We start from the raw sequence: 14861 nt of genomic DNA, 5'->3' as shown, positions 1-14861 counted from the left end.
ACCAATGCAAAAAAAAAAAAAAAAAAAAAAAAAATGACATTGGTGTCACTGTGACTGGGGGGCAGGGGTAATTGGGGGGGTGATCGGGGGGTAAAGGGGGGGTGTGAGTGTGCCTGGCATGTTCTACTGTGTGTGGGATGTGTTGGTGCAACTCACTGATCCGCTCTCCTCCGTGTCGGAACGAAAAATACCGACACGGAGGAGAGAATACATCACTTCCTCTCCTGTGTTTACATTACAGGAGAGGAAGTGATGTCACCGGGGATTTCTATTCGTCGGGAGCGATCGCGAGGGGGTGGCCATGAATGAATGGCCGTCCCCTCGTCCGGGATCGCTCCCGAACGAAAACCGACCGCCGCAGGCACCGGGCGGGGGCCCGATCGGGCCCCCGACCCGCGGGAGGCAAATCACGTACATGTACGTGCTTATGCCTGCCCGTGCCATTCTGCCGACGTACATCGGCGTTAGGCGGTCGGCAAGTGGTTAAAGAGGAGGGCCGGTTAAAAAAAAAAAAAATTAAAAGGCAGCAGTAGGGATGAGCTTTGAGTTCGAGTCAAACTCATGTTGGACTCGAACATTGCCTGTTTGCCTGTTCAGTGAACAGTGAACAATTTGGGCTGTTCACGGCAAATTCGAAAAGCCGGGAGCACCCTATACAAGTCTATGGGAGAAATCTAAAGTGCTAATTTTAAAGGGTAATATGCAGGTTACTGTCCTAAAGTGTTTGGGGACCTGGGTCCTGCCCCAGGGGACATGGATCAATGCAAAAAAAAGTTTTAAAAATCATCCGTTTTTTCAGGAGCACTGATTTTAATAATGATTCAAGTGAAACAATAAAAGTGTAATATTTCTTTAAATGTGGTACCTGGGGGGTGTCTATAGTATGCCTGTGAAGGGGCGCATGTTTCCCGTGCTTAGAACTGTCCCTGCACAAATTTGTGCAGGAAAAAAAGTCTTTTAAAATCACTTGCGGCTAAATTGTCGGCTCTCGTAATACAGAGAACACTCAATGAGTGTACTCTGTATTAGCCGACAATTCATTCATTCATTGATAAAAAAAAGCGTGGGGGTTCCCCTAAATTCAATTACCAGGCCCTTTAGGTATGATATGGATATTAAGGGGAACCCCGTGTCAATTTAAAAAAAAAAAAATGACGTGGGGGTTCCCCTAAAAATCCATACCAGACCCTTTATCCGAGCACGCAACCTGGCCGGCCGCAGGAAAAGAGGGGGGGACGAGAGAGTGCCCCCTCCCTCCTGAACCGTACCAGGCAACATGCCCTCAACATTGGGAGGATGCTTTGGGGGGTCTGTGACCCCTCAAAGCACCATGTCCCCATGTTGATGGGGACAAGGGCCTCATCCCCACAACCCTGAGCGGTGGTTGTGGGGGTCTGCGGGCAGGGGGCTTATGAGAATCTGGAAGCCCCCTTTAACAAGGGGACCCCCAGATCCCGCCCCCCCGTTTGAAATGGTAAGGGGGTACAAAAGTCACCGCATTCTTGACAGTCGAAAGTTCAGCGAACTTTTGTGTGACCATGTGTATACAAGCTAAGCTTGAGCGGAATTCCGTTGGAAAAATTATCCCAGATTTTTCTGATGGAAAATCCGCTCATGTGTACGTGGCATAAGAGAAATTCCCAAAACATGGCCTGTTGGGGTACTTGAGGACAGAGGTGAGAGCCACTGTCTTAGAACATAAAGAGTGGTAAATGACACAGCACAAGCACTGTGTGGTCTATCATGCTTTAAAGGATCAGAATTTTCTTTTTTTTTCCCCAGGGTTACAATCAGGGGTCAAGTCCTAGGGAAAAAAGTATGGGAACTCCCCATTATGGGGCACATAGCACATCAGGGCACATAGCACATAAGGGCATGGGGCACATCAGGGCATGGGACACATCAGGCCACATGGCACATCAGGGTATGGGGGAAACGTTGGCACATTATGGGGCACATAGCACATCAGGGCACTTAGCACATAAGGGTGCTGGGCACATCGGGCCACATGGCACATCAGGGCATGGGGAAACATTGGCACATGGGGGGACATCAGGGCATATTATGGGTCACATAGCACATCAGGACACATTATGGCACATCAGGGCACATCAGGGCACATTATGGGGCACATTATGGCACATCAGGGCACATTATGGGGCACATGGCACATCAGGGCACATGGCACATCAGGGCATGGGGCACATCAGGGTACATTATGGGGCACAGTGGGGCACATAGGACATCAGGGCAGGGGGCACATTACGGCATGGGGCACATAATGGGGCACAGTGGGGCACACAGGACATCGGGGCAGGGGGCACATTACAGCATGGGGCACATCAGGGCACATAGTGGTGCACATAGGACATCAGGGCAGGGGGCACATTACGGCATGGGGCACATAGGAAACCAGGGCAGGGGGGCACATTAGGGCATGGGGCACATAGCACACCAGGGGGCACATTATTGGGCACAGCGTCATCTTACTAGGCAGTATGCAGAGTAGCATAGGAAGCGTTTGGCTGTAGTAAGTTCTCCCTCACTTTAAACAGCGCTATTCGCTCCCCGGCTGCCCCTCCTCTCTTCTCGTCTATCCCCATTGGCTAGTGACATCATCTGGGATAGACCATAGACGAGAAGAGAGGGGGGGCCGCCGGGGAGCGAACAGCGCTGTGTGAAGTGAGGGAGAACTTACTACAGCCAAACGCTTCCTGCGCTACTCTGCATACATCTCATTCAGGCACCTCTAGTCCTGCAAAGGGAACGGCGTTCCCGCTGTGAAAATAGTGCAGGGACGCCATTCCCACGCGTTCCCGCAGGACTCGAGCCCTGGTTACAACCACTTTAAGAGTATCAGGATGACATATGTACAGTATTTTAATAAATAAAGATTATTGTACATACCGTAAATAAATAATACATCCCCTGAAAATAAGCCCTAGTGTGTTTTTTGTATCCAAAATGAATATCCCTCCATAAAGAGTACCTGTCACCATCTATTAGTGTCACAAGGGATGTTTACATTCCTTGTGACAGCAATAAAAGTGATCACATTTTTTATTTTTTTTAAAAAAACTATTTATTAACCACTTCAGGACCGCCGTATTGCCAATGTACGTCAACACAATGGCACAGGCAGGCACAATCACGTAGATGTACGTGAATGCCTTCTAGCGGGTGGGGGGTCCGATCGGACCCCCTCCCGCTAGATACGGCGGTCCCTTTCGGTGCCGGAGCGATCCGCGATGAGGGGATGGCCGTTGGTTTCTGGCCATCCCCTCTCGATCGCTCCTGGCCAGTGACGAACTTCCTCCCCTGTGAAAATGTAAACACAGGAGGAGGAAGTGATGTCACACTCCTCGTGGCGGTCTTTTTGAACCGGACAGCGAGGAGTGAAGACGTCCAAGTAAGTGCACCAACAGTCCACTGACACATAGGTACACACAGGCACACATTTCACCCCAGTCACCCCCCGATCACCCCCCCGATCGGCCCCCCGCCCCCCCCCAGTCACAGTGTCACTAATGCAGTGTTCATTTATTTATTGATCACTACATTTAGTGTCAGTTGTGACTGTAAAAAGTGTCAGGGCAGCTAGTGTTAGGCCCCTTTAGGTCCAGGGTAGCCCCCTACCCCCCCCCTAATAAAGGTTTAACCCCTTGATTGCCCTCCCAGTTAACCCTTTCACCCTCTTTTACCAGTGTCACTAAGCGATCGTTTTTCTGATCGCTGCAATAGTGTCACTGGTCCCGCTAGGAAGCTAGTTTTTTTTTAGGTTCAACGCCAGGTTTTTATACCGTTAGGTACCCCGATATATAACCTAATAAAGGTTTTAACCCTTTGATTGCCCCTAGAGTTAACCCTTTCACCAGCGATCGCTGCATAAGTGTCACTGGTGACGCTGGTTAGCCAGTTAGTTATTTAGTTATTTAGGTTCCCCGTCAGGTTTTTATAAAGCTTCAGGTACCCCCATATAAATACCCAATAAAGGTTTTAACCCCTGATTGCCCTTAGTTAACCCTTTCACCAGTGATCACCGTATAAGTGTTACGGGTGACGCTGATTAGGTAGTTTGCTTTTTATAGCATCAGGGCACCCGCCATTTATTACCTAATAAAGGTTTAATCCCCTGATCACCCGGCGGGTGATATAAATTTGGTTTTAGGGTCAGAAAGGGTCTGCGTCGCCCCAGGCAGTGCTAGGTTAGTGCCAGCACCGCTAACACCCACGCGCAAAGCATACACCTCCCTTAGTGGTATAGTATCCGAACAGATCAATATCTGATCTGATCAGATCTATACTAGCGTGCCCAGCAATTTAGGGTTCTAAAAAAACGCATTGTTAGCAGGATCAATCCAGATACCTGCTAGCACCTGCGTTTTGCCCCTCTGCCCAGCCCAGCCCAGCCCACCCAAGTGCAGTATCGATCGATCACTGTCACTTACAAAACACAACACACATAACTGCAGCGTTCGCAGAGTCAGGCCTGATCCCTGCGATCGCTAACAGTTTTTTTTTGTAGCGTTTTATACAGTCGCTGACAGGCTAGGTGCTTTTTTACCTGTGAGTCTCACTACTGTACCCCTAAATTTAGAGCCCAAAATGGCAAAGCGAAGGTACACTAGTGAAGAGGCCTACACGTTTCTGAGCATGACAGATAGTGAAGAGGAAGACACTGATCTGTCAGATTCAGGCTCAGAATACGAACCTGTAGAGGACAGCGCCTCCATGTCAGATAGCTCTGACGACGAAGAAGAGGTCCCTGCTATTGTCAGGCGTACCCGACCCCGATTTTCTGATGTTGTTGAGGTGCAGGAACCGCAAGTCCCTCGTATGGAGTATAGAGCCAGTACTAGCGCCGCTCATCCTTTTGGTGAACTGGCAAGCACCAGCGGCCTAGTACACCCTGGACGTACATCCAGCACTGCAGTATCACGTGGTGACGTGGCGAGTCCCATAAGTGCAGTTCAAGCTGACGAGGTGGCAAGCACAAGTAGTGTCCCGCTGCCACCAAGAAGAAGACAAAGACAGGCCCGTCGTACCCATAGTGCCCTTCCTGCAGAATTCGCCTATCCTAATTGGGTGCCCACCACTTCTGCAGAACCCGTACTTCCCCTATTCACTGCCCAACCCGGTATTCAGGTGGATACAGATGATTTTACGCCACTCGATTTTTATTCTCTGTATCTCACGGAAGATCTCTATAGATCTATTGTGGACCAAACCAATTTATATGCTGGTCAACGCATCGCCGCTAATCCCCAGTTGCCGTCTCTTGCCAGAGATTGGAAACCAGTTACGGTTTCCGAATTTAAGACGTTTCTGGGCCTTTCCCTCAACATGGGCACACATAAATTCATGCGGATGCGGGCTTATTGGTCCACGCATCCGGCTGACCACATGCCCGTGTTCTCTAACTCCATGTCCAGGAAACGATACGAGCAGATCTTGCGGTTCTTGCACTTCAGTGACAATGAACTTTGTCGTCCACGTGGAGACCCTGAATACGATCGGCTCTACAAAATTCGGCCCCTCATAAACCACTTCAACCAACGTTTTGCAGACTTGTTTACTCCCCAAAAAGTTGTCTGCGTTGATGAGTCCCTGGTTAAGTTTACTGGTCGCTTGTCATTCAAACAGTACATTCCCAACAAGCGTACCAGATACGGGGTCAAGCTCTATAAGTGCTGTGACAGGGCCACAGGCTATGCATGGAGCTTTATGGTTTATGAGGGTAAAGATAGTTACGTAGAGCCGGAGAACTGCCCTGATTACATAGGAAGCGCTGGCAAGATAGTGTGGAAATTGGTGTCACCCTTATTCGGAAAGGGGTACCACTTGTACGTGGACAACTATTACACCAGCGTGCCACTGTTTAGTCATTTACTTGATAATCAGATTGGAGCATGTGGCACCGTGCGACCTAATCGCCGGGGCTTTCCCCAGCGGCTTGTAGATTCCCGTCTTAGGCTGGGGGAGAGAGCCTGCTATCGGTGTAATAATTTGCTCGCTATGAAGTGGAGGCATAATAAGAATGTTTTCGTTCTTACCTCCCTTCATGCAGACACGACGGTCCAAATTTCTACGGCGACTGGTATTGTGGAGAAACCCCTCTGTGTCCACGAATATAACAAAAATATGGGAGGGGTGGACCTCAATGACCAGATGTTGGCGCCGTATCTAACTTCCCGTAAGACCAGACGCTGGTACAAAAAAGTGTCTGCTTACTTATTTCAATTGGCTTTGCTGAATGCTTTTGTGCTATACAAAACTTCAGGCGGAACATTAACCTTTCTTTTCTTCCAAAGAGAGGTTGTCACAGAACTTCTGTATCCAGAGGGTCCTGTACCTCACCATTCCCAACCAAATGCAGTGAGCCGGCTGCATGAGAGGCATTATTCTTATGTCCTCCCGAGTACCCCTACCCAACGAGCCCCCCAAAAAAGATGTCGTGTCTGTAGCAAGCGCGGATATAGGCGTGACACCCATTCTTATTGTCCACGCTGTCCTGGCAATCCTGGTCTTTGTCAGGGTGAGTGTTTTGAACGCTACCATGAACTAGTGAAGTATTATCGTAGGGTACAGCATTTCACAGCCTAGGCACACTAACACAGAGTCTCCCAAGATGCCATCACATTTTGAGAGACCCGAACCGTTACAGTTACAGTTTACAGTTCAAAAAAAAGTGTATAAAAAAAAAAAAGAAAAAAAAAAGTAAAATAAAAAAAACAAAAAATATATAAAATATAAAAACCAAAAATAGTTGTCGTTTTATTGTTCTCTCTCTCTCTCTCTCTCTCTCTCTCTCTCTCTCTCTCTCTTCTCTCTAATTTTTTATACTTTACTGTTTACTGTGTTATTGTTAACCATTTTTCATGTTTTCAGGTACGCCATTCAGCTGCAGCGTGGATTTATTTATCTTGACAGCAACAGCGTTTGCTCCCACGATACATAAAGCCGCGACTCCAGTGCTGTAGGAGGTGATTTCACCACCACAGTTAAAAAAGAGCATATATGCCGAAGCATGGGGGCATAAGGGGTGGAGGAGCGATTTTGCTCCTAATGCCGCGTACATACGGTCAAAATTCCGACGGAGGGCTTGCCCGTGGAAAAGTTTGAACGTATGTACGCAGCATAACTTTTTTGCGGGAGGATGCCCCCATGCTTCGGCATATATATATATTAGGCACAGGTTGTGTTAAAAAATGTTTTATTTTTTACTGTTTTTTTTGGCAATTGCTTTGCAGGTATGGTATGGTAAGGTTTTACTGGGATGTTACTTTGTTTTAACTTTAACCATAATTTGCTTAGCAGGTACGCCATTCAGCTGCAGCGCAGATTTATTTATCTTGACAGCAACAGCGTTTGCTCCCACGATACATAAAGCCGTGACTCCAGTGCTGTAGGAGGTGATTTCACCACCACAGTTAAAAAAGAGCATATATGCGGAAGCATGGGGGCATAAGGGGTGGAGGAGCGATTTTGCTCCTAATGCCGCGTACATACGGTCAAAATTCCGACAGGGGGCTTGCCCATGGAAAAGTTTGAACGTATGTACGCGGCATAACTTTTTTGCGGGAGGATACCCCCATGCTTCGGCATATATAAATGGTGCATGTATGTCCATCATTAGAAGTGGGTGGATGAAGGGAGGTATCTAATGGTGGGCATACCCACCGATCAATCTCTTTTTTTTTCGTTCAGACAACATGACTCTCAGTAAATAGCTTGGGGTGTCTACTTTCCAAAATGGGGTAATTTGGGGGGGTTTTGTGCTATTTTGGCATTTTATGGCCTTTGCACCCTTAGAAATCCTGAAGGTGGTGATTGGTTTTCGGGGTGCCGTACGCGACTAGACTCCCAAAAAGTCCCACACATGTGGTATCCCCGTACTCGGGAGAAGTAGCGGAATATATTTTGGGGTGCAATTCCACATATAACCATGGCATGTGTGAGCAATATATCATTTAGTGACAACTTTTTGTACATTTTTTTTTTTTTTTAGTCATTATTCAATCCCTTAGGACAAAAAAAATAAATATTCAATGGGCTCAACATAACCATCAGCAGTTTCCTTGGGGTGTCTACTTTCCAAAATGGGGTCATTTGGGGGGGTTTTGTGCCATCTTGGCATTTTATGGCCGTCAAAACTGTGATAGGTAGTGATAGGTAGTGAGGAGTAAAATAAAAAAATTATGCCCTTAGAAATCCTGAAGGCGGTGCTTGGATTTCGGGGTCCCGTACGCGGCTAGGCTCCCAAAAAGTCCCACACATGTGGTATCCCTGTACTCAGGAGAAGCAGCAGAATGTATTTTGGGGTGTCATTTCACATATGCCCATAGCATGTGTGAGCAATATATCATTTAGTGACAACTTTGTGCAAAAAAAAAAAAGTTTGTAATATTCCCGCAACTTGTGGCAAAATATAAAATATTCCATGGACTCAACATGCCTCTCAGTAAATAGCTTGGGGTGTCTACTTTCCAAAATGGGGTCATTTTGGGGGGTTTTGTGCTATTTTGGCTTTTTATGGCCTTCGAAACTGTGATAGGTAGTGAGGGGTGAAATCAAAAATTTGCACCCTTAGAAATCCTGAAGGTGGTGATTGGTTTTCGGGATGCCGTGCGCGACTAGACTCCCAAAAAGTCCCACACATGTGGTATCCCCGTACTCGGGAGAAGTAGCGGAATATATTTTGGGGTGCAATTCCACATATAACCATGGCATGTGTGAGCAATATATCATTTAGTGACAACTTTTTGTACATTTTTTTTTTTTTTTTTTTTTAGTCATTATTCAATCCCTTAGGACAAAAAAATAAATATTCAATGGGCTCAACATACCCATCAGCAGTTTCCTTGGGGTGTCTACTTTCCAAAATGGGGTCATTTGGGGGGGTTTGTACTGCCCTGCCATTTTAGCACCTCAAGAAATGAGATAGGCAGTCATAAATTAAAAGCTGTGTAAATTCCAGAAAATGTACTCTAGTTTGTAGACGCTATAACTTTTGCGCAAACCAAAAAATATACGCTTATTGACATTTTTTTTACTAAAGACATGTGGCTGAATAAATTTTGCCCTCAATGTATGACTAAAATTTAGTTTATTTGATTTTTCTTATAACAAAAAGAAGAAAATATCATTTTTTTTCAAAATTTTCGCTCTTTTTCCATTTATATCGCAAAAAATAAAAATTGCAGAGGCAATCAAATACCATCAAAAGAAAGCTCTATTTGTGGGAAGAAAAGGACGCAAATTTCGTTTGGGTGCAATATTGCATGACCGCGCAATTACCAGTTAAAGCAGCGCAGTGCGAAATTGGAAAAAGACCTCTGGTCCTTAAGGTGTTTATTGGTCCGGGGCTGAAGTGGTTAATTTAAAAATAAATAAGAAAAAAACATTAAAATTTTTTAAAGCACCCCCGTCGCAGCGAGCTCGCGCAGCAAAGAACGCTTACGGAAGTCACACTCGCATATGTAAACGGTGTTCAAATCACACATGTGAGGTATCGCCGCGATCGTCAGAGCGAGAGCAATAATTCTAGCAATAGACCTCCTCTGTACCATATTTTGTCGTCATTCCACGAGTGCGTGCAATTATAAAGTGTGACATGTTTGGTATCTATTTACTTGGCATAACATTATCTTTTACATTATGCAAATTTTACTGTTTTGTTTTTAATAAATTCATGAAAGTGTCCCTTTTCCCAAAAATTTGCGTTTTAAAACACCGCTGTGCAAATACCGTGTGACATAAAATATTGCAACAATCGCTGTTTTATTCTCTAGAGTCTCTGCTAAAAAAATATATATAATGTTTGGGGGTTCCAAGTAATTTTCTAGCAAAAAATATGGATTTTAACTTGTAAACACCAAATGTCAAAAATAGGCTGATGCCGCGTACACACGGGCGGACTGTATGGCCTACTTAGTCCGCCGAAACACATTTCAGCGGACAGTCCGCTCATGTGTGGGCTTCAGTGGACTTTTTCAGCGTGCAGTCTGGCGTACTAAGTATTTCGGATTTTTCAAAATTCTGTCCGTCATACTTTGGTTTCAGCGGACAATCCGCTCGTCAGTAGGCTAGTTCGACGGACTAAGAATGGCGCATGCTCAGAAAGGATTTACACGGCGGAAGGTTGCATTGCTGTGAATTGGACTTCCTATTTCTAGTCCCGTCGTACGTGCTGTACACGTCATCGCGCAAGCTTTCGTCGGACTGTTTGGCTATCCGTGTGTGGTCAAGTCCGTTCAGTCGAAAGTATGATGGACTGTCCGTCGGATTGTATGACGGACTAAGTAGGCCATACAGTCCGCCCGTGTGTACGCGGCCTTAGTCATGAAAGGGATAATCTTAGAATGGGGGTGGGAGTAGATTTGGCCCTAGTTGGAATTTGACAGCAATTACACTTTAAATAGTAAATTCTTTTAGTAGAGGATAATAAATCAGGTCAAAAAGAGTGAAGGCTGAGAAGGAAAGAGGTACAAAATTATTTAATCCTTAAAGAGTCCCTTCAAACAGGGGTCAGTTGGGAACTATGTTATTGAAAGGATTTCAAGCATCCAGTCAGATTACAGTGACAATGTTTTATCAGACAGGAAGTGGGGGAACCCTCCAACAGCAGCACAGACAAATACAATCATTTTTGGCTTGACATACACTATTGTTTTTCATGCTGTAAAATGTAAAATATTAAAGAATCAGGTTCCTTAATGCAGATAGCAGCCCTTTTTGAAACATTTATTCAATATAGGATAACCTTTTTTTTTTTTTGTTAAGCTATGAGACAGCATTTAAAACGTAAAAACAAATCTGAAGCTCACTCAACATTTCGATCATCTCCAAGCATGGGGGAGGACACAACGGACTCTACAGAGGAGGACACAATGGACCCTACAGATGGCTGTACATATACAGTAAGCACAAATGCGGTTATCTGCCCATATTATGCTATTCGGTGAAAAAGCAAGCTGTGATGGCAATCTTGACTTTAAAGAGGAAGTAAACCCTGATGGGTTTACTTCCTCTTTGATTCCCTGAAAAGGTAAAGCATAATGGACTACTATGCATCGCATAGTAGCCCATTATGTGTCACTTACCTGACAAAGGAGCCAGTGAAGTCACCGCTGTCCCCTGTAGTTCAGAGTGTCCATCTTCTTGGTAGGTCTCGCTGTTCCGGCACTGTGATTCGCCGGAGCAGCGATCACGTCGCTCCCGCGCATGTGCATGGGAGTCGACACTCGCGGCATATCGCCGCGGCCTGCCCAGTGCGCCTGCGAGCCGCTGTCTATGGCGCATGCGCCGTAGACAGCGGTGGCTGTCTTCAGGTAAATAACTCCTAAACCTATACGGTTCTTGGACCTACAGGTAAGCCTTAATCTAGGCTTACCTGTGGGTCAAAGTGGTTTGTAAGGGTTTACAACCACTTTAACAAGCATTGCTTTTGAATAATTTTGTGTATATCAATTCTAGCTTTACTCATTAGATGCTGAAAGAAATAATATACATCCTCTAGAAACTTACTGTACCTATTTCTCTAACTGTCATCTAGGAATAACTGACAAAAAAAAGGTAAATATCTTACAGTGGTTCACATTTGTATGGGTTGTGCCTGCACATTTGCTTGGGCACGTTTATTTGAAGGGGGCTGCTGTACCTGTAAGAAATGCAGAGAGTGTAGTCCCCGTCCCCGTCCCCGCAGCACATATTGCCTGCGGGTTGGGAACATGCATGTTTACGCACATACAGTGGGGAAAATAATCATTTGATCCCCTGCAGATTTTTTAAGTTTGCCCACTTACAAAGAAATGAAGGGTCTAACCCCTTACAACACACGTTTTGCTACAGGTAAGCCTATAATAAGGCTTACCTGTAGCTACCCTGGATATCTCCTAAACCTGAATGGTTTAGGAAATATCCCCTGTATTTGCATGTACTGACGTCATCGGCACATGTGCACTGAAGCAACGGCACGTACGTTGCGTTGCTTCAGTGAGTGTGCTGTTACTGGCGGCTCACATGTGCATGCACGGAAGTGGCGTTATCGTGGCTCCGGTCAATCACAGTGATGGAGCCTGCGATACCCGGAAGTAACTCTGGGAGCGATGTCGACCTCCATAGTAGTGTACGAGGACGGTTGTGGGGGTTTCGATCTCCGGTAAGTAATTCATAATGAGCTCCTTATGTCTTTGTCTTGCAGTTTTTTTTTTTGTTTTTTTTCTTGGGTTTACAACCACTTTAAGGTTTTTTAGCGGTCACTTGGGAACTTAAAGTTTTAGCTCCCTCTATAAATTTTCTATAGGATTAAAGTCTGGAGACTAGCTAGACCACTCCATGACCTTAATGTGCTTCTTCTTGAGCCCCTCTTTTGTTGCCTTGGCGGTATGTTTTGGGTCATTGTCATGCTGAAAGACCAATCCATGACCCATCTTCAGTGTTCTGGCTGAGGGATGAAGGTTCTCATCCAAGATTTTAAAATACATGGCCCCATCAAAGCTGCAAAGTCGGTCTGTACCTTTAGCAGAGAAACAGCCCCAAAGCATAATGTTTCCACCTCCGTGCTTAACTGTAGGGATGGTGTACTTGGGGTCATAGTCAGCATTTTTCTTCCTCCAAACACGGCGAGTCCTCCTCCTCAAGAAGGCACATGTACAGTCATGTCAATCAACATCTAAATGATTCAGAGAAGGATTGGGAGAAAGTGCTGTGGTCAGATGAAACCAAAATTGAGCTCTTTGGCATTTACTCGACTTGCTGTGTTTGGAGGAAGAAAAATGCTTACCGTGACTCCAAGAACACCATCCCTACAGCCAAGCACGGGGGTGGAAACATAATGCCTTGGGTGCTGTTTCTCTGTTAAAGGTACAGGCCGACTTTGCTGCATTGAGGGGCCAATGGACTGGGCCTTGTATTGTAAAATCTTGGATGAGAACCTTCTTCATTCAACCAGAACCAGGCCTGAAGATGGGTCATGGATGGGTCATTCAACATGACAATTACCCAAAACATACCGGCAAGGCAACAAATGAGTGGCTCAAGAAGAAGCAAATTAAGGTCATGGAGTAGCCTAGTCAGTCTCCAGACCTTAATCCTATAGAAAATTGATGGAGGGAGCTGAAACTTTGAGTTGCCAAGAGACAGCCAAGAAACCTTAAGGATTTAGAGAAGAGCTGTAAACAAGAGTGGATCAAAATCCCACCTGAAATGTGTGCAAACCTGGTCACCAACTACAAGAAACATTTGAAGAGGGTGTGGCCTGGCACAGCCAAATGGCAGGCCTTCATCCCTGATATAAGTTACAGGAAAGGAGAGAAATTGAGGCCCGCCATATGAAATAAAAATGGAATAAGTACATATTTGTATATATAAATTAGTTTATTTAAAGTCCCAATTTCTCTCCTTTCCTGTAAACTACAAGAAATGTCTTACCTCTGTGCGTCCCAACAAGAGTTTCTCCACCAAGTCATGTTTTGCTTGGGGATCAAATACTTATTTTACTCACTGAACTGGAACTTAATTCATAGCATTTGCTTTATGCGTTTGTAGCACTGCTCCTGCAGGAACTGCTTGAATACTTTTACTCTTCCGCTCGCTGTCTCCAATAACTAGTCTAGAGTATTCGTTATTATGTTTTATTTGGAGAACTTGGATAGGAGAAGGGAATTAGTAGGATACTCCAAATCAACTATTCACAGGTGAGCACAACTCTATCTCTGTAGAACTGTGAAGCAGTCTGTATGGAAGAATAAGTCCCTCTGTAGCAGAAGAGACCCAGTGGACTTTGTCAGTGGACTTAAAGTGGTTCTGCACCTTTAAAAAAATTAAAAGCCAGCAGCTACAAATATTGCAGCTGCTGACTTTTAAAAAATTGACACTTACCTGTCCCAGGGTCCAGCGATGTCGGCGGCAGATGGCGAGCAATCGCTCCTCTCTCTGCTGCCCCCGCTGCTATTCTCTGTCAGGGAATCGGGAAGTGAAGCGCTGCGGCTTCACTGCCCGGTTCCCTACTGCGCATGCGCGAGCCGCACTGCGCATCTCTGCTGGTCCCCGCTGTGTCCTGGGAACTGTGTGTTTCCCAGAACACAACAGGGGGGCGGGGCATCTGCGGCGGTCTGTCCCGGAAGTGGGTGCAGATACCTGGATTATCCAGGTAACTGCACCCCCTCCCCACAAAAGGTGCCAATTGTGGCACCGGAGGGGGGGAGGGATCAGATGAGCGGAACTTCCACTTCAGGGTGGAGGACCGCTTTAAGTTTTCAAGACACTGGCTAGTGTCTCCTTTAGCTCACACACCCAGTATGCCGACTTCTAGGACCAGAGGGAGATTTCAGTAACACACACTGTCTCAAGAATCCCTTCAGGGTCTGTACTCACAAAATGTCCAGGGACATATGGTAGCCTCCTTCCAACTTCCAAGCGACAATCTGTACCAGTGACATAAGACCAGATTCATAGGCCCCTTTCACACATGCGGACATTATGTCCGTATTTCATCCATCCATTTGTGGATGAAATACGGACATACATGCATCCCTATGGGATAGCGGGTGTCATCGGATGAACATCCACAGACACCCGCTATTGTCCGCCTCCGCTATTGTCTGATTCTGCAGACGGAGGAAAATCCTATTTTTCTATCCGTCTGGAGAGCGGATCGGATGAACACGGACAGACAGTCCGTGCTCATCCGATCCCCCATAGAGGAGAGCGGAGAGCTGACAGGGCGGTCCCTGCACAGTGTGCAGAGACCGCCCTGTCCGCCGCCGGCTCAGCGGGGACAACGGAGCGATCCCCGCTGAGCAAGCGAATCATCACAGGGGGATCATTACTGATCCGTCCCGTGTGAAAGGGGCCATAGA

General features: G+C 46.1%; 1 protein-coding gene across 1 annotated transcript in view; it reads left to right on the top strand.

Moving 5' to 3' along the window:
- Positions 1-14861, top strand: part of LOC143983624 (uncharacterized) — a 167492-nt gene that overhangs the window by 99547 nt on the left and 53084 nt on the right. The window contains exon 7 of the mRNA XM_077483587.1: positions 10783-10919. Coding sequence (XP_077339713.1) covers positions 10783-10919 — 137 coding nt within the window. The remainder of the gene's footprint in view (positions 1-10782; positions 10920-14861) is intronic.

The sequence above is a fragment of the Lithobates pipiens genome, unplaced genomic scaffold, assembly GCF_037356315.1.
Source record: "Lithobates pipiens isolate NorthernLeopardFrog02 unplaced genomic scaffold, aLitPip1_a1.2 Scaffold_1, whole genome shotgun sequence".
In the NCBI taxonomy this organism is placed as follows: Eukaryota; Metazoa; Chordata; class Amphibia; order Anura; family Ranidae; genus Lithobates; species Lithobates pipiens.
Note: the sequence above shows the minus strand (reverse complement) of the source record. Positions and strands in the feature narration are given on the sequence as shown.